At 39.0% G+C, this 16,085-nt stretch overlaps 1 protein-coding gene and 1 long non-coding RNA gene across 9 annotated transcripts in view; one reads left to right on the top strand and one right to left on the bottom strand.

Moving 5' to 3' along the window:
- Window positions 1-1,076: 1,076 nt before the first annotated feature.
- Window positions 1,077-4,823, top strand: LOC310689231. Its single transcript, XR_014517413.1, has 2 exons — window positions 1,077-1,214; window positions 1,462-4,823. It is a non-coding gene; the product is annotated as an uncharacterized lncRNA (long non-coding RNA).
- Window positions 2,264-16,085, bottom strand: part of HIPK3 (homeodomain interacting protein kinase 3) — a 64,717-nt gene continuing 50,895 nt past the window's right edge. For 4 of the 8 annotated variants that reach the window (XM_083462470.1, XM_083462468.1, XM_083462471.1 and 1 more), the window contains exons 8-17: window positions 15,956-16,079; window positions 14,596-14,714; window positions 14,115-14,236; window positions 13,858-14,019; window positions 12,498-12,794; window positions 12,031-12,171; window positions 9,826-10,055; window positions 9,368-9,495; window positions 8,882-9,019; window positions 2,264-6,584 (exon numbers count right to left, since the gene is read on the bottom strand). In XM_083462470.1, coding sequence (XP_083318596.1) covers window positions 6,111-6,584; window positions 8,882-9,019; window positions 9,368-9,495; window positions 9,826-10,055; window positions 12,031-12,171; window positions 12,498-12,794; window positions 13,858-14,019; window positions 14,115-14,236; window positions 14,596-14,714; window positions 15,956-16,079 — 1,935 coding nt within the window. In that variant the 3' untranslated portion in view covers window positions 2,264-6,110. The remainder of the gene's footprint in view (window positions 6,585-8,881; window positions 9,020-9,367; window positions 9,496-9,825; window positions 10,056-12,030; window positions 12,172-12,497; window positions 12,795-13,857; window positions 14,020-14,114; window positions 14,237-14,595; window positions 14,715-15,955; window positions 16,080-16,085) is intronic. The other 4 variants (XM_083462474.1, XM_083462472.1, XM_083462475.1 and 1 more) reach the window with 1 other exon arrangement.

Genomic DNA, 16,085 nt, shown 5'->3' with positions numbered 1-16,085 from the left:
AATGCAATTCTATTACTTGAAATTTTAAATGCTTTTATTTATCAAATTTTATTAAGTCAACAAATACCCATAGTGTGAATTTAAATTTTTATGACATGCTGCAAAAGTACAATATCAGCTGATATTTTTTACATGCCAGATTTTGCAATTACTTTGGTATGCCAATGATTCAGCTACTGAAAATACAAAGATCTCAAATGCAGCATGCCAATGTCTGCTAGGAGTAAAACTCATGGAAACAACTATGTAGGAAAAACACCTTGTGTAAAGTGGCCTTCAAATTACAATGTGTGTGCAACATAGATTGGGGAATTTTCAGGATAAATATTTATTATTCTTGATTATCCTTTTATTCCCATTACATCACAGATGAAGGGAGGGAATACCTATAATTCAAAAATACACATTGCTTGGAAGGAAAAAATGATGCTTATCATAAAACCGCACAATTGGATGGAACAAAGAACAAAAAAGAACACTGGGTTGGCCTAGTGAAAATGTACCATTTGAGAAACCACAACCAATAATCAATGATTGCTATTTCCACACCGGCAAAGGAAGCTCTTTAAAAATAATAATAATAGTAGTAGTAGTAATGTACTGCGCTAAGCGGTAGCCTCAGATCAGGTCCCAACATCTTTGCTATGCTTTTCTGTTCAAAGCACATACCAACCTCAATAAAAGGAAACTTACTGGGGGGAAATGTCTTGTCCAAAAGCATAATTAGCATCAATAGCATGGGTAGGCAAACTAAGGCCTGGGGGCCGGATGCAGCCCAATCGCCTTCTCAATCCGACCTGCTGATGGTCCAGGAATCAGCGTGTTTTTACATGAGTAAAATATGTCCTTTGATTTAAAATGCATCTCCGGGTTATTCGTGAGGCCTGCCTGGTGTTTTTACATGAGTAGAATGTGTCCTTTTATTTGAAATGCTTCTCTGGGTTATTTGTGGGGAATAGGAATTCGTTCATTATTATTTTTTTCCAAAATATAGTCCAGCCCTACACAAGGTCTGAGGGACAGGCCCCCTGCTGAAGTTTGCTGACCTCTGATCAATAACTTGCTACTACCTGGAAATAGCACAAGGATTGGCAAGAGATCTCCTATTACATTCTGCACATCAATTGCTTCATCTCTTGGAGATCTTTTCTTCATCTATGTCCATGTCGTTGGGGATGGGGAAATTTGCCCTAAGGAAACTATTATATTCCAGTGTGGTGTAGTGGTTAAGAGCAGTGGACTCATAATCTGGGGAACCGGGTTCGCGTCTCCGCTCCTCCACATGCAGCTGCTGGGTGACCTTGGGCTAGTCACACTTCTCTGAAGTCTCTCAGCCCCACTCACCTCACAGAGTGTTTGTTGTGGGGGAGGAAGGAAAAGGAGAATGTTAGCCGCTTTGAGGCTCCTAAAGGGGGGTGATAAAGCGGGATATCAAATCCAAACTCTTCTTCTCTTCTTCAGCTTCCATGGCAGTTTCACTTTGCTTCCACGTTATACTGGGGATAGGCTATTGTTACTGCCTGCCCATTTCTCACTAACCATTCCCTTGTGAGGTAGGCTTTCAGCTACCTAGAACTAAAATGCAGTTGGCACCACAAGGTATAATTATAATGTAACATTCACAGCAGCCTTAATAGAAATAGGAACTGGCTATTCTTTCTCCCACTCCTGATGTTTTCATCATCCTTCATCAAAATTAGGAGCTTTGGCAAAAAAAAAGTGTAACTGCTTTACGAATAAACTTTGTGGTTTTTAGCACAATGATTCTCTCCATGGGACTGACATGAGCAGATGTTCTTTTCTATCAATTCCACATCAGACTGTCTGCTCTTCTAACACAGATCACATGTATTCCATTGCCAATGGAAATAAATAATAAACTACTGGAGCATCATGTCTCAATACATCCTTAAGACGAATGCTTTCCCCACCATTTGGCAACTTGTACCATCACCATTCCACTGGCATCTCAGAGGAACTACATGTCAGAAAAGCTGCAATTTTCAATGAAGTCCAAAACCACCATGTGTTCCAATAGTTACATTTTCTGTTGACTGGCCAAAAATGGAAGCTCAAATGTTCTTGAAGATCACTTCAGTCAAACTATTTGGGGGGAAATCACATCACTAAGATAAAGCTGGTGGCCTGAATCCTGTGAAACTGGAAATTTATATAAATGAGCCCTTGAGAGTTAGAGAAAAGATTGAAAAGCTTTTCAGTTATCTCAATCTACTTTAATAAAAATAAAAGCCGACAAGTTCCATTTGCTGCAATATATATTTTAATTCAAAGTGAATCTCGACAGTAATACACCATAAATTCTTATTTTGACACTCACCAAAATAGTCACCTGGAAAACCCGCTTTTTGTGACAAAGTACAGAAGGCTTGGTCACATTTAAATCACTGAGAACTAGAGAGAAATACTATCGCAAACTGTAGGAAACATTACATCCATAAAAATTTTCCCAGTCCTCTTATTGTAATATTGCACAGTGCAATTGCTACATGGCAAACTAGTGTAGCACAGAAATCAAGAACAAAAAAGCCACAAGTCTACAAATAATTGTTAAACTGTAACAGTTCAAACTTAGTAACCAAATCTATATTAGTTCTAAAACAAATCTTTCTACAGCTTGCAGTGTGATTTTAGCATTTACCGAACACAAACCAAGTTAAAATTAGCTGTAAATACAGAATATTTGAAAATTAAAAATAAAATAATTAGTTAATACAGTAGTATATTTGATCAATAACACACCCTGAATTAAAGTTAAAAACCGAATACAAGGGATTCATATAAAAATTAAATTTCCAAATTAAAAATCGTATGCAATTTTGTTATCGTGCAGTGTTTTATTTAAAAGGCATCAGAAGAATAAGATGTATATATGGGATTACTTTGACCATAGATTCACACCAATTTTTTGTCTGGACAGACTCTTAGCCCTCCTAAAGCCACAGCAACCATAAGTAGGTTATCCCACAGCTAAATTATTCCGCTGCAACCAAAGTCAACAGAACTGTTTTGCTGTGCAACTGCAGAGTATAGCCTGAGAGAGGGCAGAAGATCTAGTCCTTCACTGCAATGCTCATTGCAGAACTGGTTGTTGAGTAGCACATTATGCTCAGTGCTGATTGTGGCAGAACTTAATTTATCACTTCTGAAAAGTAAAAAATATTTGCTCTTTTGCAATATGCTAGGAGTCAGAGGCTACCTTTGGGGTATTACTCTTAGAAGCAGTTCTATGTTTGACATGGTGTAATGTATCAAGTACATTAGCTTTGTATCCCAAACACAATTTAAAACATAGTAAATACTCTACAGAGCAAGACAGGTCCAAGTAAATTAAGAGAATACATTTTTATTTTTATTTTTATTTGGTGACAATTATAGAAAAAGTAAGCTAACTTCTGGTGCTCATGGCTCCTGATGCGTCCACTGCCAGCAATGGAGATAAGCACCAAGAAATGCCATTCTCAACACCAAGGAGTTAACAGAAAAAAGGAATTTACTGAACCATAAACATTAAGGAACATGACAAAATCTGCTTGATTATTTTCTTGATTCCATCTGCTTCAATATATGCTGAAAAGGTTTCAAATTAGAACACGTTATTCTTGTCTTTATTTGATAGAGACACATTTGTATTTCTACAAAACACATAAAACTGTTTATGAAAAAACCCAGAATACTCCTTTAGGGCATGTCTGCACTCAGTGGGACTTGTCACTCTTTTCATCTGAACAGCAACTCTCCCATGCCATTATCACAAAGCTGGGTTTTAAGCTTTTCCAACTTTCAGAAGTGATTTTTTTTTGGGGGGGGGTACATGACACAGGGCGCTTTTTTTAAAAGCCCCACCTGGTCATGCAAAGCTGCAGCTCTCTGACTGTGGCCTAAGAGTTGTGAGAAAGGGTTAGGGTTTATTTCCATATTCAGCCGTTAAAATGTACTGCTGGTTTTGGTTTTTGTCAACTAATACTGCTGTATTTCAGTCCTGAAAAGTAAATCAAATGTAGGCACATTTTTTCCACTTAGACATTCATTAAATAAAACACTGCTTGTGTTAATGGAACAAAGAAAAACTCTATCAGCTGTTAGACTGCTGAGGCTGCAATCCTCACACTTTCCTAGAAGTAATGCCCACTGAACTCTGTGGGAATTACTTTTAAGTAAACATGCCTAGGATTGTGCTTGAGAGAAACCCTTTGCACTCCTATTCCAGTCTATGCTGCAATAACTGTATTCCAGAATCTTTGTTTATAAAAAAAAAAGTTAAGTCAAGCCACCAAGATAGTTTTCTTAAGTGTCTACACAATGTCAATATGAACAAATACAAATTAAATTACATGGATACACCCATTTATATGCAATGATAGTTAATGGAGATAAAATACTGATGCAAATAACACACCCCAAAATAACATACGCAATTGTCTTCCATCATTTACAATATAGTAGTTACAACACTCCAAACATGAAAGCAAACAAAAACAAAATCAACCCCATACTTCCATTTCATGTCATTAGACTTATACAGAAATTAGAAGGGTAAGAACTAGTTAAATCACCTAATTTCACAGCTATCTGAAGTGGCAATCATTATATAGCAGCTTATCTATGATACATTCAAGATAGATGATACAATTTATTACTTGCCTCATAAGCTAAAACACAACCTCACTTTAATACCCTCCTTTTAAAACCCATCCCTATCACTACACTTGAGGTCTATGAAAAAAGTAGCTACCTTTTAATAGGAAATGGATGATTAAGTCTTTGGTGCTGCAAAAGCAATCTTATTTGAACAAGAACAAAAACACACACACACACACAGAAATGATGCACTTCCTAGAGGGGAAAATGCATGTAATTTGTTGTCCCTGACGGAATGTATTAAATAAGAAAATACCCCCACCCCCAAAAAAGGCTAGAACAAATACTAGAATGTAAAAAGGCTAAAATCTCTCCCATGCATAAATGAAAAATTGCACACAAAGTACTCACACCTTTTCAAGCTTCAATAGTAAATATTCTGCTACTATTTATTAAATACTGCATGGTTTGCTCAAGCTAAGATGAAACCACAGCATGAATCAATGAGCATTTTGCTTTTTTCTTTCATAATCTAGCCAAGTCATGCCTACTGCACCTCTAACAGGTTATTAAAATCCAGTTGGACTTAAACACTTTGAAAATAAACTACTTAGATTGTATTGCAGTTCCACTGAACAGTATAAAACACCATTTTTTTAATTCAACAGCTACTGAATCAACTTTTCCTATGAACTACAAAATGCTTTCCGTGAAGCTGATCATTCGGGGGGAAATATCAGACAGCAGAATTCAGCTACAGCAAAACATGCTGTCCCCTAGATAAAGAAATCACAACCTATACTAAAATCATACCACGCACAAATAAAAAAAGAAAGAGAGAGAGCGCATAACTCTATGAAATAATCAGCAAAACTGAATGTTAAGTGCTGCAGTCCTCAACATTTATAATATAGTAACATTAACAACCTCAAATATTTAAGGCACTATGTGTGGGAACAGTTTACAATGCAGCTGAGATTATTAGGACACCAACATTTAAGAGCAAATTTCTAGGCAACTTTGTTTTTGCCCATGCAAAGGACACATGCAATGTGAAGAACAGCTCAACCTTTTTTAGATAAGTGACTCGACACTGAACACCAAGATACATAATACAAACAAGTTACTCATACATGATACTGATGACACATGTGCATCTGTTGCTCTAAATCTGTACACTCAATGGCTTCCCAAATGTAGACGTGTCTCGCACTAGTTAGAAGGCAATTTTATAAAAAATAGTAGGAGCAAAACTGGATTTCTGCTCCCATAAGTCACCTGTCTGGAGTTACTCTATAAGAAGATAACATGACTAAAGACAAATTTATACCAAATGTGCAAAAACACATTAAAAGTGAGTTAAAGCTCAAGGTTGTTTAAATTGCACCCAAGTCTAACATGATTAAAAAAAATATCTTTTTGTTGTGCCATGGCTAATATTTATTAAATACCATGTTTTCCTCTCAAATCACATGTATGTATCACTGAGCTCTGTCAGCGTACTTGAGTTCTCACATAAATGGATACTGGCTGAGTTTCGTTGGACTCAATGGAAATCCTGTGTAAGCAGGTGATGCAATGTAAGAATGTGGTGGGAAAATTGGTTTGTACTGAGTCTGGTGGATGGTTGGGGAAGGTAGCAGTCGGGGATTTATGCCCACTGGGACCTGGTGAACTAGGCCACCGTGATGAGAGATACTGTAAGTGGGATGCTGTAAGATCGGTCTTGAGGTACATGGTGAGGCTAGGATGTGGGCAACGGGAGCAGCAGTAGTGAGGGGCGCAGATGATGGATACGGCAGAATAGCAGGCTGTCCTCCAAGATGTGTACTTCCGGCCAAATGTGCATGGACTGAGGTATGAGTGGGACTTCCATGTTGAAGGGAGAATGCATGACTGGCAACATTAGCTGGGATATAAGCCTGCTGTCTCCAATGACCACAGTTTCCATTCCACTCCTGAGACCCAGATCCAAAGTGTTGAACCTGTCTCAAGAGAAACTGCAGTTAATTTCAAGCAGTAAATACAATATTCCCCAGTCTCCAAAGTGGACAGCTATCACATCTAAACAATCTTTCTTCTGTTTCCACCAGCGCTGCCTGAAACATCTTTGGGGATGGGCTTCCTCCACCTCCTTGTGGTCATATATGCCCACCACCCCACAATCATAAGAACTACGCTGCTGGATCAAACCAAGGGGTCGTCTCGTTTGGAATTTTGTTCCCCTAAATGGTCAGCTAGATCAGTGGTCTTCAACCCCATACTTGTGGGTCACAGCCTGACCCAAGGTGGGTCACACAACAGGAGCGCTATCACCATGCAAATATATGGTAAAAGGTTAAGTGATGGGTCCCCAAATGCATGTTTGGGTTGGAAGTGGGTCGTGGGTCTGAAAAGCTTGAAGACACCTGGGCTAGATGCTTCTGAGAATATTAGAAGCAAGGCATGAGAAAAAGCATCCTCCGTTTGTCCCCACCATCTGGTACTCAGAGGTGTATCATCTTTGAATATAGAGTTTCCATCTAGTTAGGATTGGAATAGCCTGATGGAATTATCCACCTTGAATTTGTCCATTCCTTTTTAAAGCCATGCAAATTAGTGTTGGTCAACACGTATTGCAGCAATTACAGCTCCTAATTTTAATATTTGTTGACCTGGATCCAGAGTTTCTCTAAGTGAAACTTTGATCATAGAATATTCCCACTGAAGGGGGGAGCAGGCAATTTTTACTTATGTCTGTCCCTCTACAGCCCTCTGAAAAGCTATCCTAGAGAGTTGGAGGACCCTCTGGAACCATGTGAGAGGCGGCACTGAAGGCTCCAGGGGAAGGAGAAATTGGAAAATTGCTTCCCTTCTTCTCCCCCCCCCCCAACAGAAGCCTCCACTAAATCACAGTTCTGCCTGTGAATGGAAGGAGCTCTTTCATTTGCAAATCCAAATCCATTGTGTGCAGTCGTGTTTTTTCTCCTATTCTGAACCTGGTGACCCCAAAATCCTCATACTGTGACAGGAAGAACAGCCTATCTTCTGTTCCACCCCATTTTATAATGTTGGGACTGGTGGAAAGTGGAAAACAAAATAGTTCTGGCAACTGGGAATTAGACAAGACCTCTCATGTGAACGGATTGAGAGCCAACAGTTAATGTCCCCTATTATAAGAACAATTTACAGACTATGATGTATGGCATTATGAATTAAGAAGCTCAAAGCTTTTTATATGAATTATTGATCGCATTATCTGACACTGGATATGTGATGCAATAGGAGAGGAAGTTCAGAATACCTTCAGGTAAATTTGACTATATTAGTTTTGAAGTTTCTCTCTTGAATCCTGCCCCTTAAAACCAATCTATATGTAACATCACAAATGATATTGTGCACACCTATATATGGAAATACAATGAGAGAATTTTAACTAGATTTTTTCAAAGGAATCTACGAACTCATGAATATATGAATAACCAATTTATAAGTTATGCTTCTCAATACAGTCATGAGACTTCTAGAAAACTTATCTATGAGTTGAAAACAAGCACACATAAGTCACAAATTTTGTAGCACAAAACACAAATGAATGCATGAATAAACCAGATCCACACTGATCCAAAGCACCAGCAAATATGCTTAAACAAAACAAAACTTAATGGGTAACACTTAGACTTTGGCCCACTTTCACATTCAAATGAACCATACTATTTGTGTGTGTGTTCTCCTACACAACTATGGTATATGTGTATGCATGTTTGTATGTCCCAATGTAAATACCACAACTACGCAAGTAGGGCAAATCACACAAGTCCCACTTATCCATGCCGTTGTGGTCATGTCACATATACTGCGGCCTTTCAAGGTATTGCCAGAGCCAGTATTTGAATTAAATTAACTTTTCTCAATGGCTTTGTTTAAAGCCTCTTTCTTGTTTAAGAAAAAAACATTATAACTATGAAGGAGCAGCTCCTACACAACTTTTTGAAGGAGCTCTCAGACTTGAACACAATGGATGGAATCAAAGAAAGCACTAAGGAAAACGTTCTGTCGGCGCAAACATTTCTGCTTGGGAAATGGGAAGTTATAGCCCTCTCCTCCCACCCACCAAATCTGTTTCCAGCTCTCTGGAACAGACTCGGTGAGGACATGGGCCTACACAGGCAGAGAAGGGAGGGAATCCCATTGTGAAATGCTTGCACTGACAGGACTCATTCACAGAATATCGCCCAAAATGTAGGTGTAGATACAATTTCTTGCTGTATGCTTAACCACTCGCAACATTCACAGAAAATACCACTGTACTAGTCCTCAGTATTATCTGGTGTGTAAAAGGTATCCTCAGGAAAGCATCTACAGAAGAGTGGCAGCCCCTTAGATAGGTAGGTTCAAAGCCATTTAGAGCTTTATGTCCAAACCAGAATCTTGTGTTACGCTAGAAAAGAAATAGAGTGTCAAATGCAGACTCTGGAAGATTTATGTCATATGTTTGTAGTGGTCTACTCCATCATCAGGAACTGGGATATCAAACTATGTGTGCACTGCAGTTGCTATTTAGACTTCAAGGAAGCCCAGCATACTGCATGTTAATTGTCTCTACCTGATATCTCAACCAGTCTAAAAGTTTCTCTTTGGTTAATTTGATTAAAATTATAGTTAACAAAGGTCAGAATGAAAGATAGATGAAGTAGTGGGGATGGGTTTGAGTCATGTGTGTGCAGTAGATTTCAACATTAAAATATCTGAACTAAATATCTCTACATTGCAATATTTACATACATACCTGACTGAGGTTTGAGTGCTGCTGATGGAATGCTGATATCAATTTTCGTTGACGATTGCCCAAGCCAGAAGGATGGTTTGTTTTTATACGGGCAGATCGGCGTTTTACCAGTGGTTGACAGGTGGTAACTAGCAAAATATGAAAAGATCAACATAGGATACATCAGGGTTGCTTCTAATGTTTTCACTTTATTCATCTTAATGGTAAACATTAAAACTGTAAAACATTAGAACATTCAAGGGAGAAGATAACAAACCACACACATCCCATATTATTATTGGTTCAGGGGGGAAGTGCACCCCCAAAAACCTCTCCGGAGTCCCCCCCCCCACAGAGAGGGTTTTTGAGGATACAGGAGAAGAGACAGGAAATGATCTGTTACCCAGGTGGTCCCCCATTCATGTAATCTACATTGAACAAAACGTGGCCAGCACAGAAAACACATAAGCACCAATTACCTGCATTTGTAATTTGCTCATCTGCATTTAACCTGTTCTCTATCCTCATTGGTGGCACCACCACAGTACAGACAGCTGGTTTGGCTTCCAAGTTAGCTGAGGTTCTTGTTTCTGGGTTTTCATTGGTGTCTTCTGCAAAACTATTTTCTAGGAATGGACTGTCGTGGCCTGAAGACTCTGAACTGGGAGAACCATCCACAGTGTCACTTTCTTGTTCATCATCTGACATACTACAGAAAGAAAGTAAAGCACCATTATGAAGGGTACATCACATTCATTCCTTTTGCAGCAAACATCCAAAAACAAAACAAAATAAAAACAGGAAAAATTAAGTTTAAACAGGAGAGCTGAAGTTCTTGACTCTAAACTTCCAGCTTTCCAAAATCAACCCAGGTTTCATTCTATAAACAAACTACTAGGGAAAGTGTGGACATCTTCAAAAAACCAAGGAGCTTCAGATCTGTACATAAAATGTACCTTTCCCCAAGAAATCAACCAGTACTTATGAATGGAGATGCTGCACTCTTATCCCAATTCACTCTCCCCAAGACCACTTTTCACTAGTCACTGGTTTAAGCAACTTCTAAGTTTTTATGACGAAAGAGCAGATAGAATGTGTATTTAGTTTTGTTTATTGTTTTCTCTTGTTGCTGATGGTTTTGGTTACAGTTAAGGTTTCTTTTGGGGGGCTGGGTTTTTCATACTGCTAGATTGAGTATTGTTTGGTGTTTGGAAAGTACTGTTGATATTTTACTCCATAATTATTGAAGCCACCTTGAGAGTTTTACTCCTAAATTCAGCCTATAAATGTTTTGAAATGAAATAAACTAACAGTAAAATAAATGTCAGCCCTGATCCACCAATCTGACTGCTGGTCGATTTCTGGTGGCACTCACACCAGAAAAGACTTTAATTCTGCCAGCAGACCACACCTAGAGGAAGGGAAGTAGATGCCCCCAACCAAAACACAGGTAGTGTCCATGTATATTCCACCTACCATCATTCAGATGGCAGCAACCCTGTTGCAGACCCCAATGAAGCTGCAACTTCATTGCCATTTATTATCCATTCTAGTGACTGTAACATCACTCTAAAGCTAAATTAACTTCATTTACCCTAAGTGATGTCATGTAGCCAAATCTGAATAGCTGCATATCTATGTCACTGCTGCTAGGTAGGAAAGGGTTATCTTTCAAATAAAAAGTGACACCAATTCTGTAGCTGATTAGGACTACAAACCAAGTTTAAAAATGTAAGCTTGGGGGGACTCTTTAATCTAACAATTGGAGGTGGTGAAGCCCCTTTTGCATGTCAAAAATATTCACTGGAGGACATCTGGCTCAGCCCTAGCAATTCCTTTCATCTTTTTAATTAGGGTTGCATAGTTGTCATGGCAATCGTTGTCAGGGCAGCAAGGTAATTTTATAAAGGATCTTTAAAATGATCACAAATCCATGATTTTCACAACTGCACAGAGCTGCTCGTTTGAGTTCGCTCTGCAATACTTAATTATTTAACTCAACAATGGATTTAAATTTATATCCAAGAACTAGTGATGCAACTGAGCTATCACCATTAGATTCCGAGAAAACCAGAGAACCAGTTGGGCGTACAATAATAGAAAGGTGCTGCTGACCGTTATCTTTAAGATTCATTATTTTCTATCTTCAGAAACGATATGATTGGCATAACCAATCATTACATATCAGGAAGACTCCATCTCTATGGTTCCCCCCCCCCCACTGCCTATGGAAGACCTTCCCTTTTAAACAAGCCTTTTAAGTGACAATCTCTGTATTGGATTTGTAATTGTTTTTACATATGGAATGGTTTTATTTTTACTGTAAAATCACTTAACAGATATTTGATAGGAAATGATTCCTCCACATACTCAAATAATACATATATCTATCCAAACAGTTATGTTAACAGAATTATCAAGACTTTACAGAAGGCTAACAGTGACAGGCAATATCCAGCATACTAAGGCTTTTCCTTCAGGAAGCTTTATTACCCTAACCCTTGTTCCAAAAAATCCAGCACAGAAGCATTGTCACATATACAGAGAGAAACCTCTGTTGAGGCAGGTATGATCAAAACATTACACTATGCTTAAGAATGCTTCCAGAAATAGGTTTTAGAAATGGGACTCTGAGGTCTTATTGCCACACAGGAACATCAAACCCAGTTATGTACATTTCTTACCTGTTGGGTCTTTTGCAAGGGGATGGACTTGACTGTCCAGAAGAACTAGAGCTCAAAGTGCTGTCAGGACTGCTTAATGAACACACACGGTCAATATTTAGCGTACTCTGGCAAGCTTCACAATCTAGGCTCCCTTTACATCTGAAATGCAAACATACATACATACATAAATAAAACATTCATCCTGCACACTTCTCGCTAAACATCGCTAAACTTCTAGCTGCATTGATTTAGTGCCAACTGTGTGCTAAGCTATACTACCAAGACTGAAAGCTGTGAAACTCAAAGAGGTGTAACAACCTGCCGCCTAGAAGTGGCAGCCGTGTTCCAAGTGATTTAAGCTGATTCAAGTGAATGTACTGGCGCTGTATAGTTAGGAAGCTCCTCTTACTATCACCAAAACACCAACTCTCCAGCACAACCCTGAGGAAAAGGGGAGTTAAAATAAGCCCAAAGCTACTACTTACTCTGCAAATGAATGCCTTTGTGCCACATCATCTTCATCCGTGTCACTGCTGATGGTGATCACACTGACTGGTGGGCTTGGGGAATCTGCAATAATGATAGCCTGTCGCTGTTTGTTTGAAACAGATGAATCAGGGTCCTGCCTGATGGGTGGTTTGCAACAGGTGCTTTCCTGACCAACTGAGTTACAATTGTCCTGTGTTTCTACACAGCTCAGCTTCTCACCAGCCTTTCCATTGCTTATCTTTGGAGACACAAATGCTGAATTTTGGATATTGGTATTTTGTAACACATTACTCCTGCGAAGAAGACATTTATTTAGACATGTCATAAAGATGTTTCTTTATCAAACAAATGCAGTAACTTGACTTCACCCTCCCCAAATTGACTCAAACTAGAACGTAAGACTTTGAAACAGCAATGAATATAAATCAACACATGAAACATAAAACAATGAACATACAGGTAACACTGTAAATGTTGTTTTCCAGAGCAATCATGGAAAACGTTTCAGGTAACTATTGCATATCACAAGCAGGGTTGTTCAGATGCTGCAATGCAAGGTTCAAAGTTGGATTTACCAATGAAATGTAGTACAATACGCTGAAGATACCATTCTCTTAAAAAGGAAAGAAGGAATGAAGAAATGCTGGCTTGGACACCATAAACATTTTTGAATCAGATTCAAAATCCACTGAAATCATCAGGAATTGTGTTCACTGACTTCAGGGGACATGAATCAGGGGTTACTTAACATAGTGTAACTGTCCTTCCCGGTCTTACGTTTCTCCATTACTGAAATGTCCCATACCTTTGTAAATAACTTCTGTAGTGATGGGGCACATTTTCTCCACAGAGCACTTAAAGTGTTTCTTGCTGCCAGCAAAAGAAAGACTATTCTTAATACTATTCTAAGTCATATTATGACTATTATACAATGTCTCTATTTTCAATAGTCCAAATTTTACAATTCCTCATGCACATGAGTCTAGGAACTGCTAACTGCGTCTACCTGCAATTCTTAAATAACCAAACCAAAGTCTATTTCTGCAGATAAATATAGTCAAAGCCACTTTTGTCACAAGAAGAGAGAAGATCAAAGGGCAGCAAATGCTACTTTACATTATTTCCCATTTTGTTACCATCCCTTGGTTTTAACGGGTAGGCTTCTGATCAATTTGAACTGTAACACAGTATTTAATGTTTAAAGAAATAAATGTTCTAAACAAACTAGTTTGAGGTGTAACACCTTGGCGAGCATGCAGCATTCATAAATATACAGCCCCTTTTTAAAGGGATTTTGAAAGAATGATTATTATTTTTTTACATCTAAATGATCCACAGGCACTGTATAAAACCAACCTGTTCTGGCACACTTTATTTCTCTTGGTTGGTGTGGGCTGAGGCCAGACTACATGTGCAATGCCCACACTGATTGGTTGAGGAGCAGATAAAGTTATTTGATTGGTTAACAGAGACTGTGTCATCACCGAGTTGTAATGGTTGCCATGGGGAATCATCTTCCTAGGGAGAACAGAGAAAAACACATCCTTATTAAAATATAGCAGAGTTGCGTACTTCGTTTTCAAGCACAAAATCAAAATACTGTTTTGACGTACCCCCAGTCTCCAAGTCTCTGCGGGCCAGCCACAGAATCAGAAGCTAGTGTTGTAGGAGGAGCCACAGACGTCACTTGTTGCCATGCTGGAAGCAGTATCTGCTGTGTTCTGTTAGACCACGTCTGTTGTAAACACATAAAGCGTTATGAATAACTACATCCCAATATGTTTAGCATCCTTTTTTCAAGTTAGGCCGCTGGTCCATTTAGCCCAAAGTACTGTCAGAACAGACTGGCAGCAGCTCTTGGACGACTCTGATAACAGATCTTATCAGTCCAGCTGCCCAAAGGTCCTTTTACATAGTAATGCAGGGAGTGTAACGCCGAGTCAGATTACATGCAAAGCATTTGGCTGTCACTAATCTACAGTCCCTCTCGACTGATGTGATATTACTTCAAAATCTGTCAAGCTAATTAATGTTTATGACTCTGAAAATGTGAAACCTCTGAAAATGTGAAACCTACAGCATCAAACAACATACCTGAGAAAGGACTCCTCTTATCTGGAGTGGCTGTAGGGTTGGGGCCTGTGTGACCAACGGCACTGCATTATCAACTCTTACAGAGTAACCATTGGGCTTCCCATGATTAGCATGAATTCCTAATTCACAAATATGAAAAGAGGAGTTAAGATTGAATCCAAATTCATAAAAGGTTAGCATACAGAATTAATTTCTGAGCCTGATGCAAACTTTGCTCAGGGAAATATTGCTCAGTCCAGTGATCACCCGGGGCCAAATCGCTTCTGACCTGATTCCTAAACCATAATCTAGCAATCAGAAGCATCCCCCAAAACTCCTCACTCTCCTCATTTCTCCTTCTACACCATGGCCAAGATGGGACTGAAGCAGCCAGGCTCCAATCTGCTGAAGGCCAACCAGAGAATCAGAGGATAATTCTGTAGTGTAGAGGAACACAGGGGCTACTTGCTTCCATGCTGTTTCCATCAGAGGTGGGCACCAATAACGCGAGTGCCAGCATGCCACAAATTAACCAAACCTGAAACACTTCACTTGAGACACAGTGTAGCATTCAGCACAAGAAAGGTATCCTAGCCAGAAAATTATAAAATAGTCTGTGTCGCCTATGTGAAATAAGCCCTTCAGTCATCAGATGTATCCTTTTTAGTTCTGGGATTAAGCAGAGAACATATGTTGCAAGCCTTTCGCATCAAGTCCTATTAGACAGAGGAGTCATCGCGTGTACTTGGTGTTCAAAGAAATTCCACAAAGTCTGCACTGTTTTAGCCCTACATTCCTAAACGTGATTTTTAAAAATAAAGGTGCATAACATAAATTATGTCAAGGAAGTAAAAGTAAAAGTAAATCTTCAGCAACAAAGGGCAGACAGACTACAGAAGGATCCGTATTAGGAAACATGACCCAGACAGCAACCGTCAAGGGCTGACAAGCTAAAAGAGGGAACACTGAGAGGCCCACAGTGCTTCTAGATTTTTACCATGTAAAGTAAGATTAACGCTGAATAAGTGTAGGCTATGGATTCAAACAGGTATTCTCAAAAACGATAAGACAACTCATGCATGAGGTCCATGTGATTATTTTGGTTCACTGGAAGGAAGTGCAGTCGGATTTAGATACAAAAGTGAGGAAATTTGCCTTAAAATGCAATAATATGACTCCACTATCACCTTTCCGTTTCATCTTCTTGAAAATACTTGTCCACTAGAGTTAATGTTATTAGATCATCCAAGGAAAATGGAAAACCTGGAGTAAAATCTTGGCTAATTGTAGTAGGTTTTATCAAAAGCCTGAATTGGCGATTCTTTGAACTACCAAGTGAATATCTAATTTTATATCACATGTCATTTTAATTGCCTCATACCTTGGAGAGTAGGAGGGCATATAATCAGTGTCTGTTGAAAAGCATCATTGCAACCAAATTGAGCCGTTCCTGCCTGCAGTGGTATTCCATGGTGCATAACTGAATGGGCAGATCCTGCTAATGCCTGAAA

Source organism: Podarcis liolepis, assembly GCF_965112155.1.
Source record: "Podarcis liolepis genome assembly, chromosome: 1".
NCBI lineage: Eukaryota > Metazoa > Chordata > Lepidosauria > Squamata > Lacertidae > Podarcis > Podarcis liolepis.
The sequence above is the reverse complement of the archived record's forward strand: the minus strand, read 5'-3'. Positions and strand labels throughout refer to the sequence as shown.